The sequence below is a fragment of the Bufo gargarizans genome, chromosome 2 (genome assembly GCF_014858855.1).
Source record: "Bufo gargarizans isolate SCDJY-AF-19 chromosome 2, ASM1485885v1, whole genome shotgun sequence".
Lineage (NCBI taxonomy): Eukaryota > Metazoa > Chordata > Amphibia > Anura > Bufonidae > Bufo > Bufo gargarizans.
In genome coordinates, this window is record NC_058081.1 from 66,476,815 (window position 1) to 66,498,421 (window position 21,607).

The 21,607-nt window shown below is 52.8% G+C and overlaps 1 protein-coding gene across 2 annotated transcripts in view; it reads right to left on the minus strand.

The window, feature by feature from the left end:
• Nucleotides 1-18,366, minus strand: part of LOC122927350 (cAMP-dependent protein kinase catalytic subunit alpha) — a 41,950-nt gene extending 23,584 nt beyond the window's left edge. Inside the window, exons 1-2 of one of the 2 annotated variants that reach the window (XM_044279118.1) lie at nucleotides 18,211-18,366; nucleotides 8,827-8,934 (exon numbers count right to left, since the gene is read on the minus strand). In XM_044279118.1, the coding sequence (XP_044135053.1) occupies nucleotides 8,827-8,872 (46 nt within the window). In that variant the 5' untranslated portion in view covers nucleotides 8,873-8,934; nucleotides 18,211-18,366. Of the gene's footprint in view, nucleotides 1-8,826; nucleotides 8,935-18,191 lie in introns of both variants that reach the window. The other variant, XM_044279119.1, reaches the window with a different exon arrangement.
• Nucleotides 18,367-21,607: the final 3,241 nt, after the last annotated feature.

Genomic DNA, 21,607 nt, shown 5'->3' on the forward strand with positions numbered 1-21,607 from the left:
ACTGGGAGCCCCTCTTGGGCAAATTAGTAGTGTAAGAAGGGGTCACATTGGACCTTTCCTGGTGGTCCAGAGTTTGTTTCTTCTGGTTCCCCGATTCACTTTCAGGGTTGTCATTTATAGATGTAACTGAGCTATACAGCCTGAAAGGGTATCGGACAATGTCCGACGTGGGGCCGTGACTCTTGCGCCATGGGAAATGTCATTCTCTTCCACTTATAGCCACATAAGTGCTTTCGGAAGCCCCACAGAGGGAATGGAGAGAACCACACATGCTCCGCCACCTCACCATTCACTGAGACGGGGCCCCATTCATGACATACGAGCAGTTCCCAGAGGTGGCACCAACCCCTACCGGATACTTGCTGGCTATCCCGCGGAAACACCAGATGGGGCAACCCCTTTAGTCACCACCAGTGACAAGATTTGAGCGCACAAGATCTGCATGATGGATCCGTTTACTTACCTGTACTGTCATCTCTAAGGGTCCATTGTCACACGTCCGCAAAACGGGTCCGCATCCGTTCTGCCATTTTGCGGAACAGGTGAGGACCAATTTAATTTCAATGGGGCCGGAATCTGCTGTCTGCATCGGCATTTCCAGAGCCGCACAAAAATAGAACATATCCTATTCTTGTCCGCAATTGCGGACAAGAAAATGCATTTTCTATGAAAGTGCCGACGATGTGCGGTTCCGCAAAATGCGAAACACACATTGCCGGTGTCCGTGTTTTGCAGATCCGCAATTTGTGGGTCCGCAAAACACATACGGACGTGTGAATGGGCCCTAAGCCTGCATCTTTTCATGAAGTCCACACGTGGCGGAAATGCTGTGGATTTTCAGTAATGTGAAAAATCCCACAGCTTTTCACAGAAGCAGCAAGTTGATGGGATTTCACTGAATCTCATCCACAGAATGTACGGGTTTTAATTTACAATATGTCCGTTTTAGGCTGCGCTGCAAAGGGTGAAATCCACGCGTAACCCATGGAGAGTCGCTGAGGGTTTGCAGAAAAATCTACATTTTACATCTCCTGTGAACCCTGTGGTTACGGCCATTCTTTGCGGATATGTTGGGGATTTTCCATGTAAATTGCGTGCAGAAAACCCAGTGTGGTACAGTATCAGGAAATAAAAAATACATTAAAATACAAAAAAATAAAAATAAATATCTCATCCACATGCTGCAGAAAATTCCCTATGTGGACTTCGCACATGACTTGCAGCGTGTACGTAACATCCTCCGCATATCAATTTATGCTGCGGATTTCAAGCTTTACTGTTCCGAGGGTGAAACCTGCCGCATTTACCCCATGAACTCCACGGCGGAGCAGTCCCGTGTGGCGGTACCCTAGGAGGGGAATTTCTTTTCGGAAGTCTATCATTGTGTAAATCAGTAATACAGCCCTCCGCTGCCACCTATGGGCGATCACCCTGTAATGAAGCGCTCTGCAACCTGCCGCACACCAGCTGTTGTGAAACTACAACTCCCATCAATCCTTGCTGTGCTGCGGGCCCCAACTTAAAGTGAACATAAATTAAAAGGGACTAAAACAGTCCCCTTAGAGGGGTTAGCCCATCTAGGACACTGATGGTATATCTCTAGGATAGGTCAGATAGGTAGGGGTCCCTCCTCGGAGGCCAGATGGGACCTCAAATATCAGCTTCTTGGACTCCAGTAAGCATGACATGGGGAAAGTGGGGTTAAAGGGCCTCCTTCATTATGTTATTGGGATGTCCAAGGGCTTTTCTGGATTAAAGGGGTCGTCTGACTTCACCAAGTGGCATTTATCATGTAGAGAAAGTGAATACAAGGCACTTACTAATGTATTGTGATTCTCCATATTGCTTCCTTTGCTGGCTGGATTCATTTTCCCATTACATAATACACTGTTTGTTTCGATGGTTACGACCACCCTGCAATCCAGCAGTGGTGGTCATGCTTGCACACTATAGGTAAAAGCGCGGGCCTCTGTGGTGGTTGGGACTGTGGGAGCGCACAGAGGCACCCATGCGCAGCCCATGCCACCTCGTATCTGCTCTGGCGGTGGTCGTAACCCTGGACATCAGCAGGTACGACCACTGCCACTGTAATGCATGATCACAATACATTAGTAAGTGTCTTGTATGGACTTTCTTCTTCATGATAAATGTCATTGCCTGAGGTGGGAGAACCCCTTACAATGTGCACATTGTACAGAACTGAGTGTATTGCACCGGTACCACAGCGCCACCTAGAGGAGCTCTTACCTGTGGAAATTTCCAACCTTACCGGCGAGCAGCGCGCTGTCAGAGGGAGACTGCTTGATTTATAGCTGGCGTTAACTGTAATCTACCGCGCAGAGGTCAGGCACTGTGTACACACAAACAGCCCTGTGCCTTCCTCTATTTCGTTCCTCGTATTATCCTGCAGATTACGACATGCCCACACTGCCCGCCTGCCACCCTTGCCCAGGATCACAGAAATCCGGCCGCCCAGCACAGCAGAAAGAAGCCATACAGCGCACAGCATAGGTGATGTCTTGTCGCTTCCAATCCTGCCTCTTTTCCTGTGATCCTCTTCCGTTTTAGTAAATGCCTGTACTCGCCATGAAATAATTCTGTAGATCTGCATTGTGTCCCCCTGTTACTCCCCCTGGAAATGTATGACATTGTCCAATCAGTGCTGTGTAGGAATAGGGACACGGCCCTCGACAAGGGGAATGAGAACACCTTGTTTTCCATCTAGCCGTACATTTCCAGGAAGATTAGCAGAGGAACAGCCTGAGGTCCCACGTTCATGACTGTATCCATTTTGCAGTCCACAAATCGTGGATCCCAAAAATACGGATGCAGACAGTGTGCCGTCTGCACGTTATTTATGGACCCATTGTTTTTAATGGGTCTGTTGTCCACACCTTGTGGGCACACGGATGTTAAAAGCACACGGATGATCTGTGGGTTTTTAGCCTCCGCGTGTCCGTTTTACAAAAAGAGAGACGCTGTCTGCAAAGGGCAGACCACAGACCCATCGAAGTCAACGGGTCTGCAAAAAAATGCGGATGCGACACCAACTGCAAACTGGATAGAAACGCTCCGGAATGGTTATTTCATAGGGAATCAAGTATTTACTAAAATGAGTATAAATTCCCCGCGACGCACAGAAGCTGTGACCGCGCCATTGCTTGTGGCCAACACCACGCTGTAATGAGAGAACGCCGATCCTGCCTCAGAACAGCGGGGACCAATATACGGACAGGACAACCCCTTTAAGTGGCAACTGGGTCACAGCCTTGAAGGGGTTGTCTAGTTTCAGGAAGAAAACGGGACAACTCTGAGGATCAGCCTGCAATAAAGAACTGGCAAGTACTTACCTGGCAGATCCAGTTCTCCCAGCCAGGCTCTATCTGCTTGGCTGCAGAGGTGACGACACGTCAACAACGTGTGACCACTGCAGCCAATCACTGACCTCAGCAGTGCACCAAAGAGTCCAGTGATTGGCTGCAGTGATCACGTGTTGTCCATGTGACATCACTGAGGCAGCCGAATTGATAGAGCCCAGCTGGGAGAACCGCGGTGGCGGCATGTACAAGGTGAGTACTTGCCAGTTCCTTATTACGGGCTGATCCCGAGGGCTGTCTGATTTTCCAAACAACCCCATAAAGATATGGGATCTGACATGAGAACATGAGGCACCTCAACCACATACAGAATATATATCCAGCCCCCCCGATTCCCTAAAACCCATTGTTGCAGGGGGGGGGGGGCACGCCATCTACAAGTACAATGTGTCTTGCAGCCGCTGCCCCCTATTCCTGGGATTATTGGGAAGTTTACATTACACGGAAAATCCTTGACATTCCTCAGACTCTAGTGACGGAGCCGCACACGGGACACGCAGAGCCCCTGGCACCAACCGGATGGCTTAACCCCTTCACCCCCAGGACAAACCTCACCTTATTCTATTAATTTCCTCTATAAAATGAATTCACCAGGTAGGTGGGGCAGGGTAATAATAAAAAAAAATTAAAAAAAAAAACACACCCCGTCATTCAGATTTATCAGTGCCCGCTCGGAGGTGAACCTGGGCCTGTCTACAGGTTGTCCTCAGCCTTCAGTCCTGCAAGGGGCCCTACACCCTCAGGCAGACCCTCTACCAGTAGATAGAAGCAGGGCGCCCTGACTTCTGCACATACCATCTGCTGGGTCCGCATCTTACAGAGGTCTTGTATGTCTGTCTACCTGCCACCAGGACGCAAGCAAACAGCTTTATGGACGTGTCCCACAGGGGCACCAGGTGAGGCTGCTTTCACACTAGCGTTCGGGTTTCCGTTCGTGAGCTCCGTTTGAAGGAGCTCACGAGCGGACCCGAACGCAGCCGTCCAGCCCTGATGCAGTCTGAATGGAGGCGGATCCGCTCAGACTGCATCAGTCTGGCGGCGTTCAGCCTCCGCTCCGCTCGCCTCCGCACGGACAGGCGGACAGCTGAACGCTGCTTGCAGCGTTCGGGTGTCCGCCTGGCCGTGCGGAGGCGTGCGGATCCGTCCAGACTTACAATGTAAGTCAATGGGGACGGATCCGTTTGAAGATGCCACAATGTGGCTCAATCTTCAAGCGGATCCGTCCCCCATTGACTTTACATTGAAAGTCTGGACGGATCCGTCCCAGGCTATTTTCACACTTAGCTTTTATATGCCAATATAATGCAGACGGATCCGTTCTGAACGGAGCCTCCGTCTGCATTATTATGGGCGGATCCGTTCAGAACGGATCCGCCCGAACGCTAGTGTGAAAGTAGCCTGAGCCTGATCCAAAAATGAAACTTACGAATTACAAGCATGGGCCAAAAACACGGTACACCTTGGCTGACAATGACAGTGTCCATGGCCAGTCACACGCTGCAAATTAAAAGTGATCACCCCAGAAATGCACAAGTACGTGGGCCCTAGACAAGGAGGAAGAGAGGCCAGTATCAACCATTGTAAGGGACCCTCCAGTCACCAGATGTTAGGGGGAGGCTAAGGACAAGGATCGGACATAGGGTTTTCCAAGATTCCTCTGGATAGGTCATCAATATCTGATTGGTGTGGGGTCCGACACCTGGGGCCCCCACTGATCAGCAGTTTGAGAAGGCTGTGAGCGCTGCTGCCTTCTCCCTGCTCACCGAGCACAGCGCCGTACATTGTATAGTGGCCGAGTTTGGTATCGCAGCTCAGCGCCATTCACTTGAATGGCGATGAGCAGCTCCTAGGCCATCTGACCGATGGACGTGTCGTTACTGACCTAGAAAAATCAGAGAGAAGGCCGCTGTGCTGCTGTCAGTGTCGCTGCCTTCTCAAACAGCCGATCGCCGGGGGTCCAAGGTGTCCGAGCCCCACCGATCAGATGCTGATGACCTAACCTTTAACCACTGGAGGAGATACATGGCACCAGGAGCCTGGCAGATGCCCATCTGCCCTCTCATGGAGTTGCCAAGTTAACAGGAATGCCCCCCGCCGAGACTTAAATGTTAACGACCTATCCTCAGGACAGGTCATCATATCCGATTGTTGGGGGTCCAACTCCCAGTGCCCCTGCCCATCAACTGTATGAAGAGGCCCTGCCACTAGGCCAGCGATGGCTAACCTTGGCACTCCAGCTGTGGTAAAACTACAACTCCCACGATGCCCCGCTTTCTTGGCTGCTCTCAGAACTCTATAGAAATAAATGAAGCATGCTGGGAGTTGTGCCAAGGTTAGCCATCAAGTAAATGGGACTGAGCTGCAATACCAAGCATGGCCACTATACAATGTATGGCGCTGTGCTTGGTATACAATGAAGAAACTGCAGCTCCTCCCTGGCCCCTTCAAACAGCGGATCAGCGGGGGGGGGGCAGCTCCTCCAGACCCCCAGCGATCTAATACTGATGTCCAATCCTGAGGAGAAGACATCAGCACTTTAGGTGTCAGGGCATTATGTTGTCAGACAATGTCTGATTATAATATACTACAGGGTCTGGCTATGAGTGCAGAAATCTGCTGATCTCCCCCCCCCCCCCCCCCCAGAAAAAAAAAAGAGCTAGGAATCCCCGACCATAAATGGAGTCAGAGAACTCTGATCGACCATCCAATGTGCATCAATTCTGCCCGACAGAGGCACAAGTCATCACCGCTACAGGCGTCTTAAAGTGGCTTATCCCCCTCCTTATTGAGAGCCCACGCACACTCGGAAGAACACCTGCATGCTCGGCTGCAGGAAGGGCACACAGGGCGTCCTCTGCAATGTCGGCCTGCATTCTGAAATATACGATCTATCCTGACCCATATAATCCTTACAACCCATGGACCTTCTTAGTAACGGCTGAGACCACCCCATTGTTCAAGACCAGAGACTAAAGGATGTGCCACAATACTACCCCCTCAGCATGGCCTGTGCTGTAGAGGACCCCCATAGTGACCGGTCCTCCACCTAAAGCTTGAGCAGTACCGTATTGATCCCAGCTCTCTCGATCCAGGGCAGGGGTCGAGCAGCCGAGCGTCGTGGCAAGTTTCCAGCGCCGAAAGATGCCCGCGGTGGAGGAGAGCATCAGCTACAGAGACGGAGCATCCGCTGGCACTGGGTGCAACGCTCTGCAGAGCACTGGACAGGAGGTGGGAGAAAGAAGAGGGGGGGGGGGCAGGAAGAGACGCAACAGCCCACCGCTGACCCTGTTATGAGGGGACGGGCTAGCTATTTATAACCGCTAAAGGGGATTAACCCGGGATAAAAGCTCATTACAAGTGACCTGCTGCGTAACGCCATTAACCCATTCCTGACGCAGGACCTGGCTGTTTTATTTTCCTCCCCTTCACCTTTAAACGTCTGGACCTTACATTGAGTGGCCCCGCTTTTAACCCATTACATTCCGGCACCCTAACCATAAATCCTGCCTGCCGCTCTCAATTACTCCCCAGACCCGATGGCTGGCATGGAACCTTAACCGCTCAAGATGGGCAGCTCCCCCAACTCCCACGCAAAGGAACGTGAATGGCAGGCAGCGAGGGCGCAGTAAGTGCCACCCGCACATACTAAAACTGGACCCTCCTCGTGGGGACATCGCACACAAGGTGCACCAGACACCGTCCTTTTGCACGGGAGCTCAGGACATGCTGTGGTCAGAAAAGAAAATCGCAACCAATCGGAGCTCGGCTTTTATTTCCTAATCTACCCTGGAAATTAAACTACCTTCTGATTGGTTGCTGTAGGTTTGATAGTGGTGGCGAGCCCAGAACGTCTGGTGTCCGACTGGCGGGTCTCTGATTGCTGGGACCGCCATGATCATGAGAACAGGTGTCCCATGTTTCCCATTGACAAGTAGCGGCAGTCGCGCATGCGCACTAATGCTCCAATTAAGTCTATGGTACTGCAGGATTAGTTGAGCGTTGCACGCGGCTGTTTTCGGCACTCCCAACAGGCAGACTCCCACTAACCTAGAGCTTATACCTGAGGGCTCATGCACACGGCCGTGGCTTTGACATTTTTGTGGATCGGATGCGGATCCATTAGTTTCAATGGGGCTGCAAAAGATGCGGACAGTACACCGCCTGCTGTCCGCTTCCACACGTCCGTTCCACGGCCCTGCAGAAAAAAAAATTAGAACATGTCCTATTCTTGTCCGTTTTAGGGACAAGAACAGACAGTTCTAACAGAGGCCAGGATGTAACATTCAACAAAATGCGGAACGTCCACGGCCGGTATCCGTGTTTTGTGGATCTGCAGTTTGCGGACGGCAAAAATGGCAAGGGCCATGTGCATGAGCCCCGAGTCTGTGGACAGGTAATACGTTTTCATTCTAGGACAACCCCTTGAAGTAAAACCCAATGGTGAGGAACTCTCAGTAAATTAGCATTGGCCATGTTAGAACTAAGGAAAAAAATCCAATGGTTTGGACTTTTTAATGGATGGGGGGGGGGGGAATGAAAGATCGGCACAAAACTCACCTGGTCTGACCATCATGCAAGTAGTGGTATGGGACCGATTAAAGGGGCTTTCCAAGAATTTATTATTGATGGCCACCCTACTGATCCCATGTATGCAGAGGCCGTAGTGCTCTCTTCCTAGGTCAGTGACATCACGTTCATCAGTCACGTGGCCTAGGCGTAGCCCAGTCCCATTCAAGTCAATAGGGCGTTGTTGCTCACCAGAGGTCCAGGGTGCCCGGAGTCGGACACCCACCAATCTCATATTGATGACCGATCCTGAGAATAGGCCATCAATATGGAAATCCTGGAAAACCCCCTTTAAAGGCACCTGATCACGAAACAAGTGTAAAAAAAACCCTGTACCTCTCCACCAGTTGGTGTCATCTGTAAAACAGTCACACGTGGCCAAAAACAGACATTATTAGCCAAACGTACAGTCAACATGGCCAAACATAGACAAGGTTACACCGAGGATGGCCTTGAAAGCAGGAGATGGTCTACTGGTAACAAGCACATTCATTTCTGTTCTTAGTATATGGATCAACCTAATGGTCTCATGGGCCATATCCTGGAAATCCTGAGGATAGGTCATCAATATCAGATCGGTTGGGGTCCGACTCCTGGGACCCCCGTATATCAATCGCTAGACCCAGTCGATGGGATAATGATGATCTATCCTGAGGTCATCATTACTATTTAACATGTGGATCCATACATCGATGGAGGGCTTGGTCTACAGCTGGGTACCAGACAGACAGTCTGATCTTTGATTTCACACAAAACCGCCTTCCACCAACACAAGTTCACTTAAGAAGGTCAGATGGAAACACCTACGGACGCCATTTCCGCAGAACTACAGCAGACGTTTCTAGGCAACAGCTGGGTCTTAAAAGATGTAAGGTGTACTCACCACTTTCAATCTCGCCACCTTTCTTGGCCGTAGCGGCGTTGCCCATGGTGGGGGGCGGGCAGGACCTCTAGGATCAGGACAGGCGCCCCCCACCTATATTTGTAGGACCTAGAAAGACAAAGTGCACGGTCATTAATGGAGAAAACAAGATGGCTCTTTCCGCATCGACATGTATTCACAAAGGGGCTGGTAGCGTATCAATACCCTCGCAGGGGACACATGCACGGCACTCCAAGGGGTCCTCTGGGACTGAGGTCCTATTCTTTGGGTGATCAGTGCGGTGCCAACCTATTAGACTTAATCAATAAACACAATGAATGGTCTATACTGGTGGCGGTGCCTATGGGTCCCCAACAGTCAAACATTTCTAACCTATGCTAAGGATTGGTTAAAGTTCCAGAGGACCCCTTTACACCCCTCAATGACGCTGCGACTCCAGAGCACCTGCAGAGACCAGACTCTGATGCCCAGAGCTTTACTGGCACCCCGCATGTAAATGACAACACCAGTGACCGCTGTCCCTTCAGACATCTGTACAGGTTTACGTCCGTTACCCCTGCAATGTAGAATTACCTGGCATCATTCAAATGCATAGGGAACCAAGTAACGTGGTCAAGACGAATCCTTCAGCGTAGAACCTGTTCTCTGAGTAATGGAGTAGTGGTCCCCACTATGGCATCCACGTGTCTTACGGAGGGGGACTAACAGTCATAAATGCAGGCCAAAAAGAAAATTTGACTCCTAAAATTGGCAGAATTATGAACCAAAAGGTGTCCAAGTGATTTTTTTTTTTGTCTGAAGCCAACATACTTTAAAAAAAAAAATATATATAATTCTAGTTGCCTGTAGTCACCACTAGAGGGAGCTTACTGCATACTGGGTTAACGTTGACTTCCATGTGTAACTATATGCCATAAGCTACAGCACTCCTAGTAACAGACCCCAGTCCAGTGTAAATACTGCCGGCACCGCCCAGACCCCAGTCCAGTGTAAATACTGCCGGCACCGCCCAGACCCCCAGTCCAGTGTAATTACTGCCGGCACCGCCCAGACCCCCAGTCCAGTGTAATTACTGCCGGCACCGCCCAGACCCCCAGTCCAGTGTAATTACTGCCGGCACCGCCCAGACCCCCAGTCCAGTGTAATTACTGCCGGCACCGCCCAGACCCCCAGTCCAGTGTAATTACTGCCGGCACCGCCCAGACCCCCAGTCCAGTGTAATTACTGCCGGCACCGCCCAGACCCCCAGTCCAGTGTAATTACTGCCGGCACCGCCCAGACCCCCAGTCCAGTGTAATTACTGCCGGCACCGCCCAGACCCCCAGTCCAGTGTAATTACTGCCGGCACCGCCCAGACCCCCAGTCCAGTGTAATTACTGCCGGCACCGCCCAGACCCCCAGTCCAGTGTAATTACTGCCGGCACCGCCCAGACCCCCAGTCCAGTGTAATACTGCCGGCACCGCCCAGACCCCCAGTCCAGTGTAATTACTGCCGGCACCGCCCAGACCCCCAGTCCAGTGTAATTACTGCCGGCACCGCCCAGACCCCCAGTCCAGTGTAATTACTGCCGGCACCGCCCAGACCCCCAGTCCAGTGTAATTACTGCCGGCACCGCCCAGACCCCCAGTCCAGTGTAATTACTGCCGGCACCGCCCAGACCCCCAGTCCAGTGTAATTACTGCCGGCACCGCCCAGACCCCCCAGTCCAGTGTAATTACTGCCGGCACCGCCCAGACCCCCAGTCCAGTGTAATTACTGCCGGCACCGCCCAGACCCCCAGTCCAGTGTAATTACTGCCGGCACCGCCCAGACCCCCAGTCCAGTGTAATTACTGCCGGCACCGCCCAGACCCCCAGTCCAGTGTAATTACTGCCGGCACCGCCCAGACCCCCAGTCCAGTGTAATTACTGCCGGCACCGCCCAGACCCCCAGTCCAGTGTAATTACTGCCGGCACCGCCCAGACCCCCAGTCCAGTGTAATTACTGCCGGCACCGCCCAGACCCCCAGTCCAGTGTAATTACTGCCGGCACCGCCCAGACCCCCAGTCCAGTGTAATTACTGCCGGCACCGCCCAGACCCCCAGTCCAGTGTAATTACTGCCGGCACCGCCCAGACCCCCAGTCCAGTGTAATTACTGCCGGCACCGCCCCAGACCCCCAGTCCAGTGTAATTACTGCCGGCACCGCCCAGACCCCCAGTCCAGTGTAATTACTGCCGGCACCGCCCAGACCCCCAGTCCAGTGTAATTACTGCCGGCACCGCCCAGACCCCCAGTCCAGTGTAATTACTGCCGGCACCGCCCAGACCCCCAGTCCAGTGTAATTACTGCCGGCACCGCCCAGACCCCCAGTCCAGTGTAATTACTGCCGGCACCGCCCAGACCCCCAGTCCAGTGTAATTACTGCCGGCACCGCCCAGACCCCCAGTCCAGTGTAATTACTGCCGGCACCGCCCAGACCCCCAGTCCAGTGTAATTACTGCCGGCACCGCCCAGACCCCCAGTCCAGTGTAATTACTGCCGGCACCGCCCAGACCCCCAGTCCAGTGTAATTACTGCCGGCACCGCCCAGACCCCAGTCCAGTGTAATTACCGCCGGCACCGCCCAGACCCCCAGTCCAGTGTAATTACCGCCGGCACCGCCCAGACCCCCAGTCCAGTGTAATTACCGCCGGCACCGCCCAGACCCCCAGTCCAGTGTAATTACCGCCGGCACCGCCCAGACCCCCAGTCCAGTGTAATTACCGCCGGCACCGCCCAGACCCCCAGTCCAGTGTAATTACCGCCGGCACCGCCCAGACCCCCAGTCCAGTGTAATTACCGCCGGCACCGCCCAGACCCCCAGTCCAGTGTAATTACCGCCGGCACCGCCCAGACCCCCAGTCCAGTGTAATTACCGCCGGCACCGCCCAGACCCCCAGTCCAGTGTAATTACCGCCGGCACCGCCCAGACCCCCAGTCCAGTGTAAACGCCGGCACCGCCCAGTCCAGTGTAAACGCCGGCACCGCCCAGTCCAGTGTAAACGCCGGCACCGCCCAGACCCCAGTCCAGTGTAAATAATGCCGGCACCGCCCAGACACCAGTCCAGTGTAAATAATGCCGGCACCGCCCAGACACCAGTCCAGTGTAAATAATGCCGGCACCGCCCAGACACCAGTCCAGTGTAAATAATGCCGGCACCGCCAGACACCAGTCCAGTGTAAATAATGCCGGCACCGCCCAGACACCAGTCCAGTGTAAATAATGCCGGCACCGCCCAGACACCAGTCCAGTGTAAATAATGCCGGCACCGCCCAGACACCAGTCCAGTGTAAATAATGCCGGCACCGCCCAGACACCAGTCCAGTGTAAATAATGCCGGCACCGCCCAGACACCAGTCCAGTGTAAATAATGCCGGCACCGCCCAGACACCAGTCCAGTGTAAATAATGCCGGCACCGCCCAGACACCAGTCCAGTGTAAATAATGCCGGCACCGCCCAGACACCAGTCCAGTGTAAATAATGCCGGCACCGCCCAGACACCAGTCCAGTGTAAATAATGCCGGCACCGCCCAGACACCAGTCCAGTGTAAATATGCCGGCACCGCCCAGACACCAGTCCAGTGTAAATAATGCCGGCACCGCCCAGACACCAGTCCAGTGTAAATAATGCCGGCACCGCCCAGACACCAGTCCAGTGTAAATAATGCCGGCACCGCCCAGACACCAGTCCAGTGTAAATAATGCCGGCACCGCCCAGACACCAGTCCAGTGTAAATAATGCCGGCACCGCCCAGACACCAGTCCAGTGTAAATAATGCCGGCACCGCCCAGACACCAGTCCAGTGTAAATAATGCCGGCACCGCCCAGACACCAGTCCAGTGTAAATAATGCCGGCACCGCCCAGACACCAGTCCAGTGTAAATAATGCCGGCACCGCCCAGACACCAGTCCAGTGTAAATAATGCCGGCACCGCCCAGACACCAGTCCAGTGTAAATAATGCCGGCACCGCCCAGACACCAGTCCAGTGTAAATAATGCCGGCACCGCCCAGACACCAGTCCAGTGTAAATAATGCCGGCACCGCCCAGACACCAGTCCAGTGTAAATAATGCCGGCACCGCCCAGACACCAGTCCAGTGTAAATAATGCCGGCACCGCCCAGACACCAGTCCAGTGTAAATAATGCCGGCACCGCCCAGACACCAGTCCAGTGTAAATAATGCCGGCACTGCCCAGACCCTAGTCCAGTGTAAGCGCCGGCACCGCCCAGACCCCAGTCCAGTGTAAGCGCCGGCACCGCCCAGACCCCCAGTCCATTGTAAGCGCCGGCACCGCCCAGACCCAAGTCCAGTGTAAATGCCGGCGCCGGCACCGCCCAGACCCCAGTCCAGTGTAAGCGCCGGCACCGCCCAGACCCCCAGTCCATTGTAAGCGCCGGCACCGCCCAGACCCCCAGTCCATTGTAAATGCCGGCGCCGGCACCGCCCAGACCCCAGTCCAGTGTAAGCGCTGGCACCACCCAGTGTAATACACATCATGGTGAAGCTCCTTGTCCTTGCGCTCTCCACGTGCCTACTCTCACGACCCCCAGTCCAGTGTAAGCGCCGGCACCGCCCAGACCCCAGTCCAGTGTAAGCGCCGGCACCGCCCAGACCCCAGTCCAGTGTAAGCGCCGGCACCACCCAGTGTAATACACATCATGGTGAAGCTCCTTGTCCTTGCACTCTCCACGTGCCTACTCTCACAACTAGCAGCGCTGCCACATTTTATATTTATTGGATTTGACTTTTGGATCTTCTAATCAGGTTCTCACGAGGCTATAATTCAATCCAGAGTATTCGCTGTCCAGAATTCCAGATTATTCACACTACTTCTTCTTACAGGCCGGCAATAAGAGCTTTTATAGTCGCAGAGGCTACCCACCTCATGGGATAAGAAATTCCCGAACCTCAAGAATATACACCTTGGGGATGGGCGGTCTGGCTCGACCACTCTAGAATCCAATTCCAGACAATAGGAGCTTCATAGACATCTACAGAAGATAACGAAGTAGCTCTGACAACCCCTCAAGCTGCGAACATCTCTAGGACGTGGTATGAGACCGGGCACATATCTTTATCAGCAGTCCCCAGACTGGAGCAGTCATATCAGGCGCTGCCACACATGTGCACCCTGCTCCTGTTACCAGAGCCAAAACCATCATCCACCCTTAAAGGGGCACTACCCTGATAAATAAACACTATACTGTATAGCACAAGTGTCAAAATCTGATGGCTACTAGAGGCGTTTGGGGCCTTCTGCTATAGTTAATTTAAAGAGCATCTGTCAGCAGTTTCAACCTTATTAAACCAGACACACTGTCTAGTGGGGTTGATTCTGCCGATTACAATGAGACCGGTCTTGTGAAAATCAGTTGTGGCGTTCCCAAGAAAATAAGACTTTTATTCTGTATGTAACTAAGGGCTTTGGTACACTGAGGGGCGGGATCTATCCCCTCTGCTGGCCACTCCCCTTGGTCCAGTGAATCTCTCATTTAGCATAAAGAATACATTTATTTTTTGGGAGGGAAGTCCACAAACGATTTTCACAAAATTGGCATCATTTTAATCAGCAGAAACAACCCTACCAGGTAGTATGTCTCATTTTATACAGTTGATCCTGCTGATAGGTTCCCTTTAAGAAAAAGGTCTCGTCAAGCTCAGCCTTTTTGGAACAAGTCGGCCCGGCGGTGATCAGCCAGATGTTTGCTCTGCAGTGGTTGCCCTTGGCCAGGTCCGCCACCATGGGATTCCTGAACAGAGAAGCCTCCATCAGTTCCCACTGTTGGATCCCCCTACTCAAATAGTCTTAGGGACCAGGACCCCCACATCCCAAATCAGCTCTAAGTGTGGTTCCAATGGCAGCAGGACAACGTCTTAGAGGAACGCTCCGGGCAAAACTGATCTAGTGTGTGATCCTTAGTGCAGGGCCTAAAGAGGCGGGGCATAACAAAAGCTCTCTCTCACTGGTGCTCTTTAAATCTATGTGTCATGCCCCGCCTCCTCAAGCTCTGCACCAGGCACAATGCAGTATCACTTCTGCCTGGGGTGTTCACTTTGAGCAGTATAAATAAAGTTAAATGAAGAGATCGCAAAGAGTTGTGCAGCAGCTTGGTCCGGAGGTCCTGCTGATCCTTCTAGGTCCCGGCTGCCCCCAGGATCGGATCCTAAGTGTCAGCATGTCTAACACGCCTATCAATTAGCTTTATTTATACCATAAACAGGACAACACGACGCTCACTCCAACTAGGACGGTCGTCACAGCCTCTTGGATGATCTGTGTTTGCATAATAAACCGTGTCACCTCCTTCCTCCACCATCGTCAGGACCGCGCCTCGTACCTACACGGTGGTCGACAACTAGTGACCCTGCCATGGACGGCATCTGACAGCGGAGGCTCGTAGCTGGCCACCATGGTCTTGTGGGGCGTCTCCCCTCTACTGACAGCTCTGTTTTACTAACTACTTGTATTCTCCATGTAATAATAATTCTGCATCATCTATTCCTATCACTCCGTGTTGTGCAATTCCTCTATTATTCCTGCTAGAAGTTAAAGAATGAATTGCCAAAAGGGTGTTCTTTTAGCGGTGAGGTTGTGTCCCTGCGAGTCAGACATTTTCCAATCAGCGCTCAGACAGTGCAGGGCTACTGCAGAACAGACGATCGGTGTCGGACCCCCGCCGATCAGATAGCCTGAGGATAGGCCATCAATATAAAAGTACTGGACAAGCCCTTTAAGCAGCGCAAGACAGCATTGGCCCTCCTTTAGCGTTTTGCTGGAAATCTCATCCACCCGCCGCGGAACGGACGAGGGTTGTGGATGACAGATCGGAGAGCCTATCCTTTTGTAGATTTCGTCCTTTGCAATGCATATGGTGAAATCGGCGATAAATTCGGAATGCTGCCGCCATCTGACCCCCCCCCCCCCCCCACTGCGGTCACCGTGCCGTAAGGGGCGATCCCTTTCCTGTTTAGTTCCCCTCAGAAATCCAATCAGGAGACTGATAGAGGGGCGGGGCTGGAGAGCGTTCAGGGCATGAAAGGGTGGCACTCCGGACAGCAGACCCTCGTTGGATTCATAGGACAATCCCTTTAACCCCCGGAGCTGTATTCACAAAAAACTTCAGAGTTCTGCCCAGTGATACACATTCTACAAAGTGCCGTCATTTCCAAGGACAAGTGGCAGTATTATGAATACAGCTCTGCAGTACTGTGATATGTTATGTACTACAGGGTTAGGCTATATGCACACGACCGTTGTGTTTTGCAGATCCGCAAAACACGGATGGCGTCTGTGTGCGTTCCGCAATTTGCGGAACAGCACGGACAGCCTTTAATATAATTGCCTATTCTTGTCCGCAAAGTGCAGACAACAATAGGACAGGACAGGCTATATTTTTTTGCGGTCCACAGAACGGAGCCACGGATACGGACAGCACACATTGAAGTGAATGGGTCCGCATCCGAGCTGCCAAAACTGCGGCTCGGATGCGGACCAAGACAACGGCCGTGTGCATGAGGCCTTAGACTGGGGACACTTCTTGTGTTTTAAGTTCGGCGTCTAAAGTTTGGGTTATCAAAGAAACCCGATATGGATTCGGCTACCACGGACCATAACGGTATTTAAAATCCATAACGCAATTCTTCGATAACCCGAACCCGAACTTTAGACGCTGATCTTAAAACAGAAGTTCGCTCAATACTTGTCACTTCTACATCTGAGGTTTCGTTAGAAGCCTCTGTCACATCTGTCGGCAAAAATAGCGTCATTTTTTTTTCAGCAGCATGATGGACGCCATGATCGAAACCTACCAAATCCGGAGGGCGACGCGGGTGTGTTATATGAGGCATCAGGCGCTGCTGTCGTCACACACACACACACACCCCGGACTCATACGTACACCATATACACACATAATACACATGTCTTACCGTCATCCGCACAACGTTCCGTCATACACAAACTACACACACTGTACCGTCATACACACACCATTAACACACCGGACTGCCATACACACACACACACTACACAAACCGTACCATCGTACACATGCCTTACCGCCATACACGCGCCGTACCGTCACATACACGCCATACACACGCCATGCTGCGCGCCGTACCCGTGCCGTACCGTCACATACGCGCCATACCGTCACATACGCGCCGTCACATACACGCCATACAGGCGCCGTCACATACACGCCATACAGGCGCCGTCACATACACGCCATACAGGCGCCGTCACATACACGCCATACAGGCGCCGTCACATACACGCCATACACGCGCCGTCACATACACGCCATACACGCGCCGTCACATACACGCCATACACGCGCCGTCACATACACGCCATACACGCGCCGTCACATACACGCGCCGTACCATCACATACACGCCGTACCGTCACATACACGCTGTACCGTCACATACACGCTGTACCGTCACATACACGCCATACACGCGCCGTACCGTCACATACACGCGCCGTACCGTCACAAACACGCGCCGTACCGTCACAAACATGCGCCGTACCGTCACAAACACGCGCCGTACCGTCACAAACACGCCATACACACGCCATACCGTCACATACACGCCATACCGTCACATACACGCCATACCGTCACATACACGCCATACACACGCCGTACCGTCACATACACGCCATACGCGCGCCGTACCGTCACATACACGCCATACGCGCGCCGTACCGTCACATACACGCCATACGCGCGCCGTACCGTCACATACACGCCATACGCGCGCCGTACCGTCACATACACGCCATACGCGCGCCGTACCGTCACATACACGCCATACGCGCGCCGTACCGTCACATACACGCCATACGCGCGCCGTACCGTCACATACACGCCATACGCGCGCCGTACCATTGTACGCACACCATACAGTCATTGACATACTGGACCGTCATACACACAGTACCATCATACAAATGCCATACACACACGCCGTGCCTCCCATGGCACAAGGGCCACTTATATGGGGCAGCCTCATCTAGGACAGTTATATGGCGGTTTCCAGAGACCCCTACCATGTATCTGGTCACTGGAGGAGAGGAGGATGGGAGATGACTGCAGGCAGAGGCCATCACCTGGGAGAATGGACGGGGGGCAGCAAGGGCCGATCCCCGATAATACACACAGCCCAGAGCGATCGGTGATGGAGGACAGGCCCGACCCGCCCGCCCCCGGCTGTCAGCCAGCCCTCGCTGTCAGGCCGCACAACTCAGGCCCCATTAGAAGCCAAATCCCCCTCCCGCCTCTCTCCCCGCTAGGACGTAGCACCCAGGCCTTCCCTCCCCCTATCTTTACCGTAATTAACCGTCCGCACCTCGCGGTCTCTCCCTGGGGCGCTGACACGTCCGGAGCCCGTATGCAGACTCCACCGTCACCTCTAGGACCCGCAGGCCGCGGAGCCTCTTTCCTCCTCCTCTGCGATACCTCTAGGAACCCCCGCTCACCTGCTGGCCACGCCTCCACTTGGCGTCATTCAACAGACGTCAGCCAATAGCCGCCAGGGTCCCGCCCAGGTCTCAGCAGAATCACCCAACCAGCAAGGACTTCTTTCCCTCCACTGTTGACACCTCTTTCCGGCCCACTGTCCCTCCTCCTCCTCCCTTGTCACCCAGGAGACGGCGAACGTGACGTCACGCCGCGTAGAAACCAATGAGAGGGCGTGGGAATCATAAAGCTCCGCCTCCCGTAAATCGTCAATGGCTGAGAGCGCGAGAGAGTGACAGGGGAGAGGGCGGGGTATTCGGATGTGTCATTGATTGGGCTTAGCTGTGGCGGACGTCAGCGGTCTATTTATAGCACGGTTATTCCCCGCCTTTTAAAGGAGACATTCTTGTTTAACCCTGTAACTCAGGGATCAGCTGCCTCAGGCGTTCCCATTGTTCTGAAACGACATTTCCCACAATGCTTCGTTCACTTCTATAGGAGTTACAAGAACAGCTGAGCAAGTGTGCATGCTGGGAGTTGTAGTTTCACAGAAGCAGGAGTGCCGAAGCGATGACACGTTTGTATTGTGATGTAATAATGGCAGGATCATAACAACGTGAGAGTGTTCCGTTTTTTGGGATCATCACCGACCCCCTTGTGATAAATGTTGGTCACGTATGGTTGTGGTGTCACACACAATATGCGTCACAAAAGAGGCATCAGGTGTGGACGCTGGGACTTGTAGTTCCACAACAGCACTGAGCGGAGCGACCTAGTTCCGTACCGTATGGTACATATGGCAGCGGCGGTGCCGTTCACTGGACTACACTGCAGGAGCGCAGAGCTATATGTGCAGTGTGCGGAGGGCACCGGGCACTGAGAGCAGCGACCGGGCTGAGGAAGGTCTGGGAAAACCTGTTACTTTACACCTCAGCTGCTGCAGAACCTCATGATACACACCTCAGCTGCTGCAGAACCTCATGATACACACCTCAGCTGCTGCAGAACCTCATGATACACATCTCAGCTGCTGCAGAACATTGTAATACACACCTCAGCTGCTGCAGAACCTCATGATACACACCTCAGGTGCCGCAGAACCTCATAATAAACACCTCAGCTGCTGCAGAACCTCATAATACACACCTCAGCTGCCGCAGAACCTCATGATACACACCTCAGCTGCTGCAGAACCTCAATAAACACCTCAGCTGCTGCAGAACCTCATGATACACACCTCAGCTGCTGCAGAACCTCATGACACACACCTCAGCTGCTGCAGAACCTCATGATACACACCTCAGCTGCTGCAGAACCTCATGATACACATCTCAGCTGCTGCAGAACATTGTAATACACACCTCAGCTGCTGCAGAACCTCATGATACACACCTCAGGTGCCGCAGAACCTCATAATAAACACCTCAGCTGCTGCAGAACCTCATAATAAACACCTCAGCTGCTGCAGAACCTCATAATACACACCTCAGCTGCCGCAGAACCTCATGATACACACCTCAGCTGCTGCAGAACCTCAATAAACACCTCAGCTGCTGCAGAACCTCATGATACATACCTCAGCTGCTGCAGAACCTCATGATGCACACCTCAGCTGCTGCAGAACCTCAAACACCTCAGCTGCTGCAGAACCTCATGATACACACCTCAGCTGCTGCAGAACCTCCTAATACACACCTCAGCTGCTGCAGAACCTCTTAATACACACCTCAGCTGCTGCAGAACCTCATGATACACACCTCAGCTGCTGCAGAACCTCATGATACACACCTCAGCTGCTGCAGAACCTAATGATATACACCAGAGCTGCTGCAGAACCTCAATAAACACCTCAGCTGCTGCAGAACATCATAATAAACACCTCAGCTGCTGCAGAACCTCAAACACCTCAGCTGCTGCAGAACCTCATGATACACATCTCAGCTGCTGCAGAACCTCCTAATACACACCTCAGCTGCTGCAGAACCTCATAATAAACACCTCAGCTGCTGCAGAACCTCATAATAAACACCTCAGCTGCTGCAGAACCTCATGATACACACCTCAGCTGCTGCAGAACCTCATGATACACACCTCAGCTGCTGCAGAACATCATAATACACACCTCAGCTGCTGCAGAACCTCATGATACACATCTCAGCTGCTGCAGAACCTCATGATACACACCTCAGCTGCTGCAAAACCTCATGATACACACCTCAGCTGCTGCAGAACCTCATGATACACACCTCAGGTGCCGCAGAACCTCATGATACACACCTCAGCTGCTGCAAAACCTCATGATACACACCTCAGCTGCTGCAGAACCTCATGATACACATCTCAGCTGCTGCAGAACCTCATGATACACACCTCAGCTGCTGCAGAACCTCATGATACACATCTCAGCTGCTGCAGAACCTCACGATACACACCTCAGCTGCTGCAGAACCTCATGATACACACCTCAGCTGCCGCAGAACCTCATGATACACATCTCAGCTGCTGCAGAACCTCATGATACACACTTCAGCTGCTGCAGAACCTCAATAAACACCTCAGCTGCGGCAGAACCTCATGATACACACCTCAGCTGCCGCAGAACCTCATGATACACACCTCAGCTGCTGCAGAACCTCATGATACATACCTCAGCTGCTGCAGAACCTCCTTATACACACCTCAGCTACTGCAGAACCTCCTAATACACACCTCAGCTGCTGCAAAACATCATAATAAACACCTCAGCTGCTGCAAAACATTGTAATACACACCCCAGCTGCTGCAGAACCTCATGATACACACCTCAGGTGCCACAGAACCTCATGATACACACCTCAGCTGCTGCAGAACCTCATGATACACATCTCAGCTGCTGCAGAACCTCATGATACACACCTCAGCTGCTGCAGAACCTCATGATACACACCTCAGCTGCTGCAGAACCTTATGATACACATCTCAGCTGCTGCAGAACCTCATGATACACACCTCAGCTGCTGCAGAACCTCATGATACACACCTCAGCTGCTGCAAAACCTCCTAATACACACCTCAGCTGCTGCAGAACCTCATAATAAACACCTCAGCTGCTGCAGAACCTCATAATACACACCTCAGCTGCTGCAGAACATTGTAATACACACCCCAGCTGCCAAAGAACCTCATGATACACATCTCAGCTGCTGCATAACCTCATGATACACACCTCAGCTGCTGCAGAACCTCATGATACACATCTCAGCTGCTGCAGAACCTCATGATACACACCTCAGCTGCTGCAGAACCTC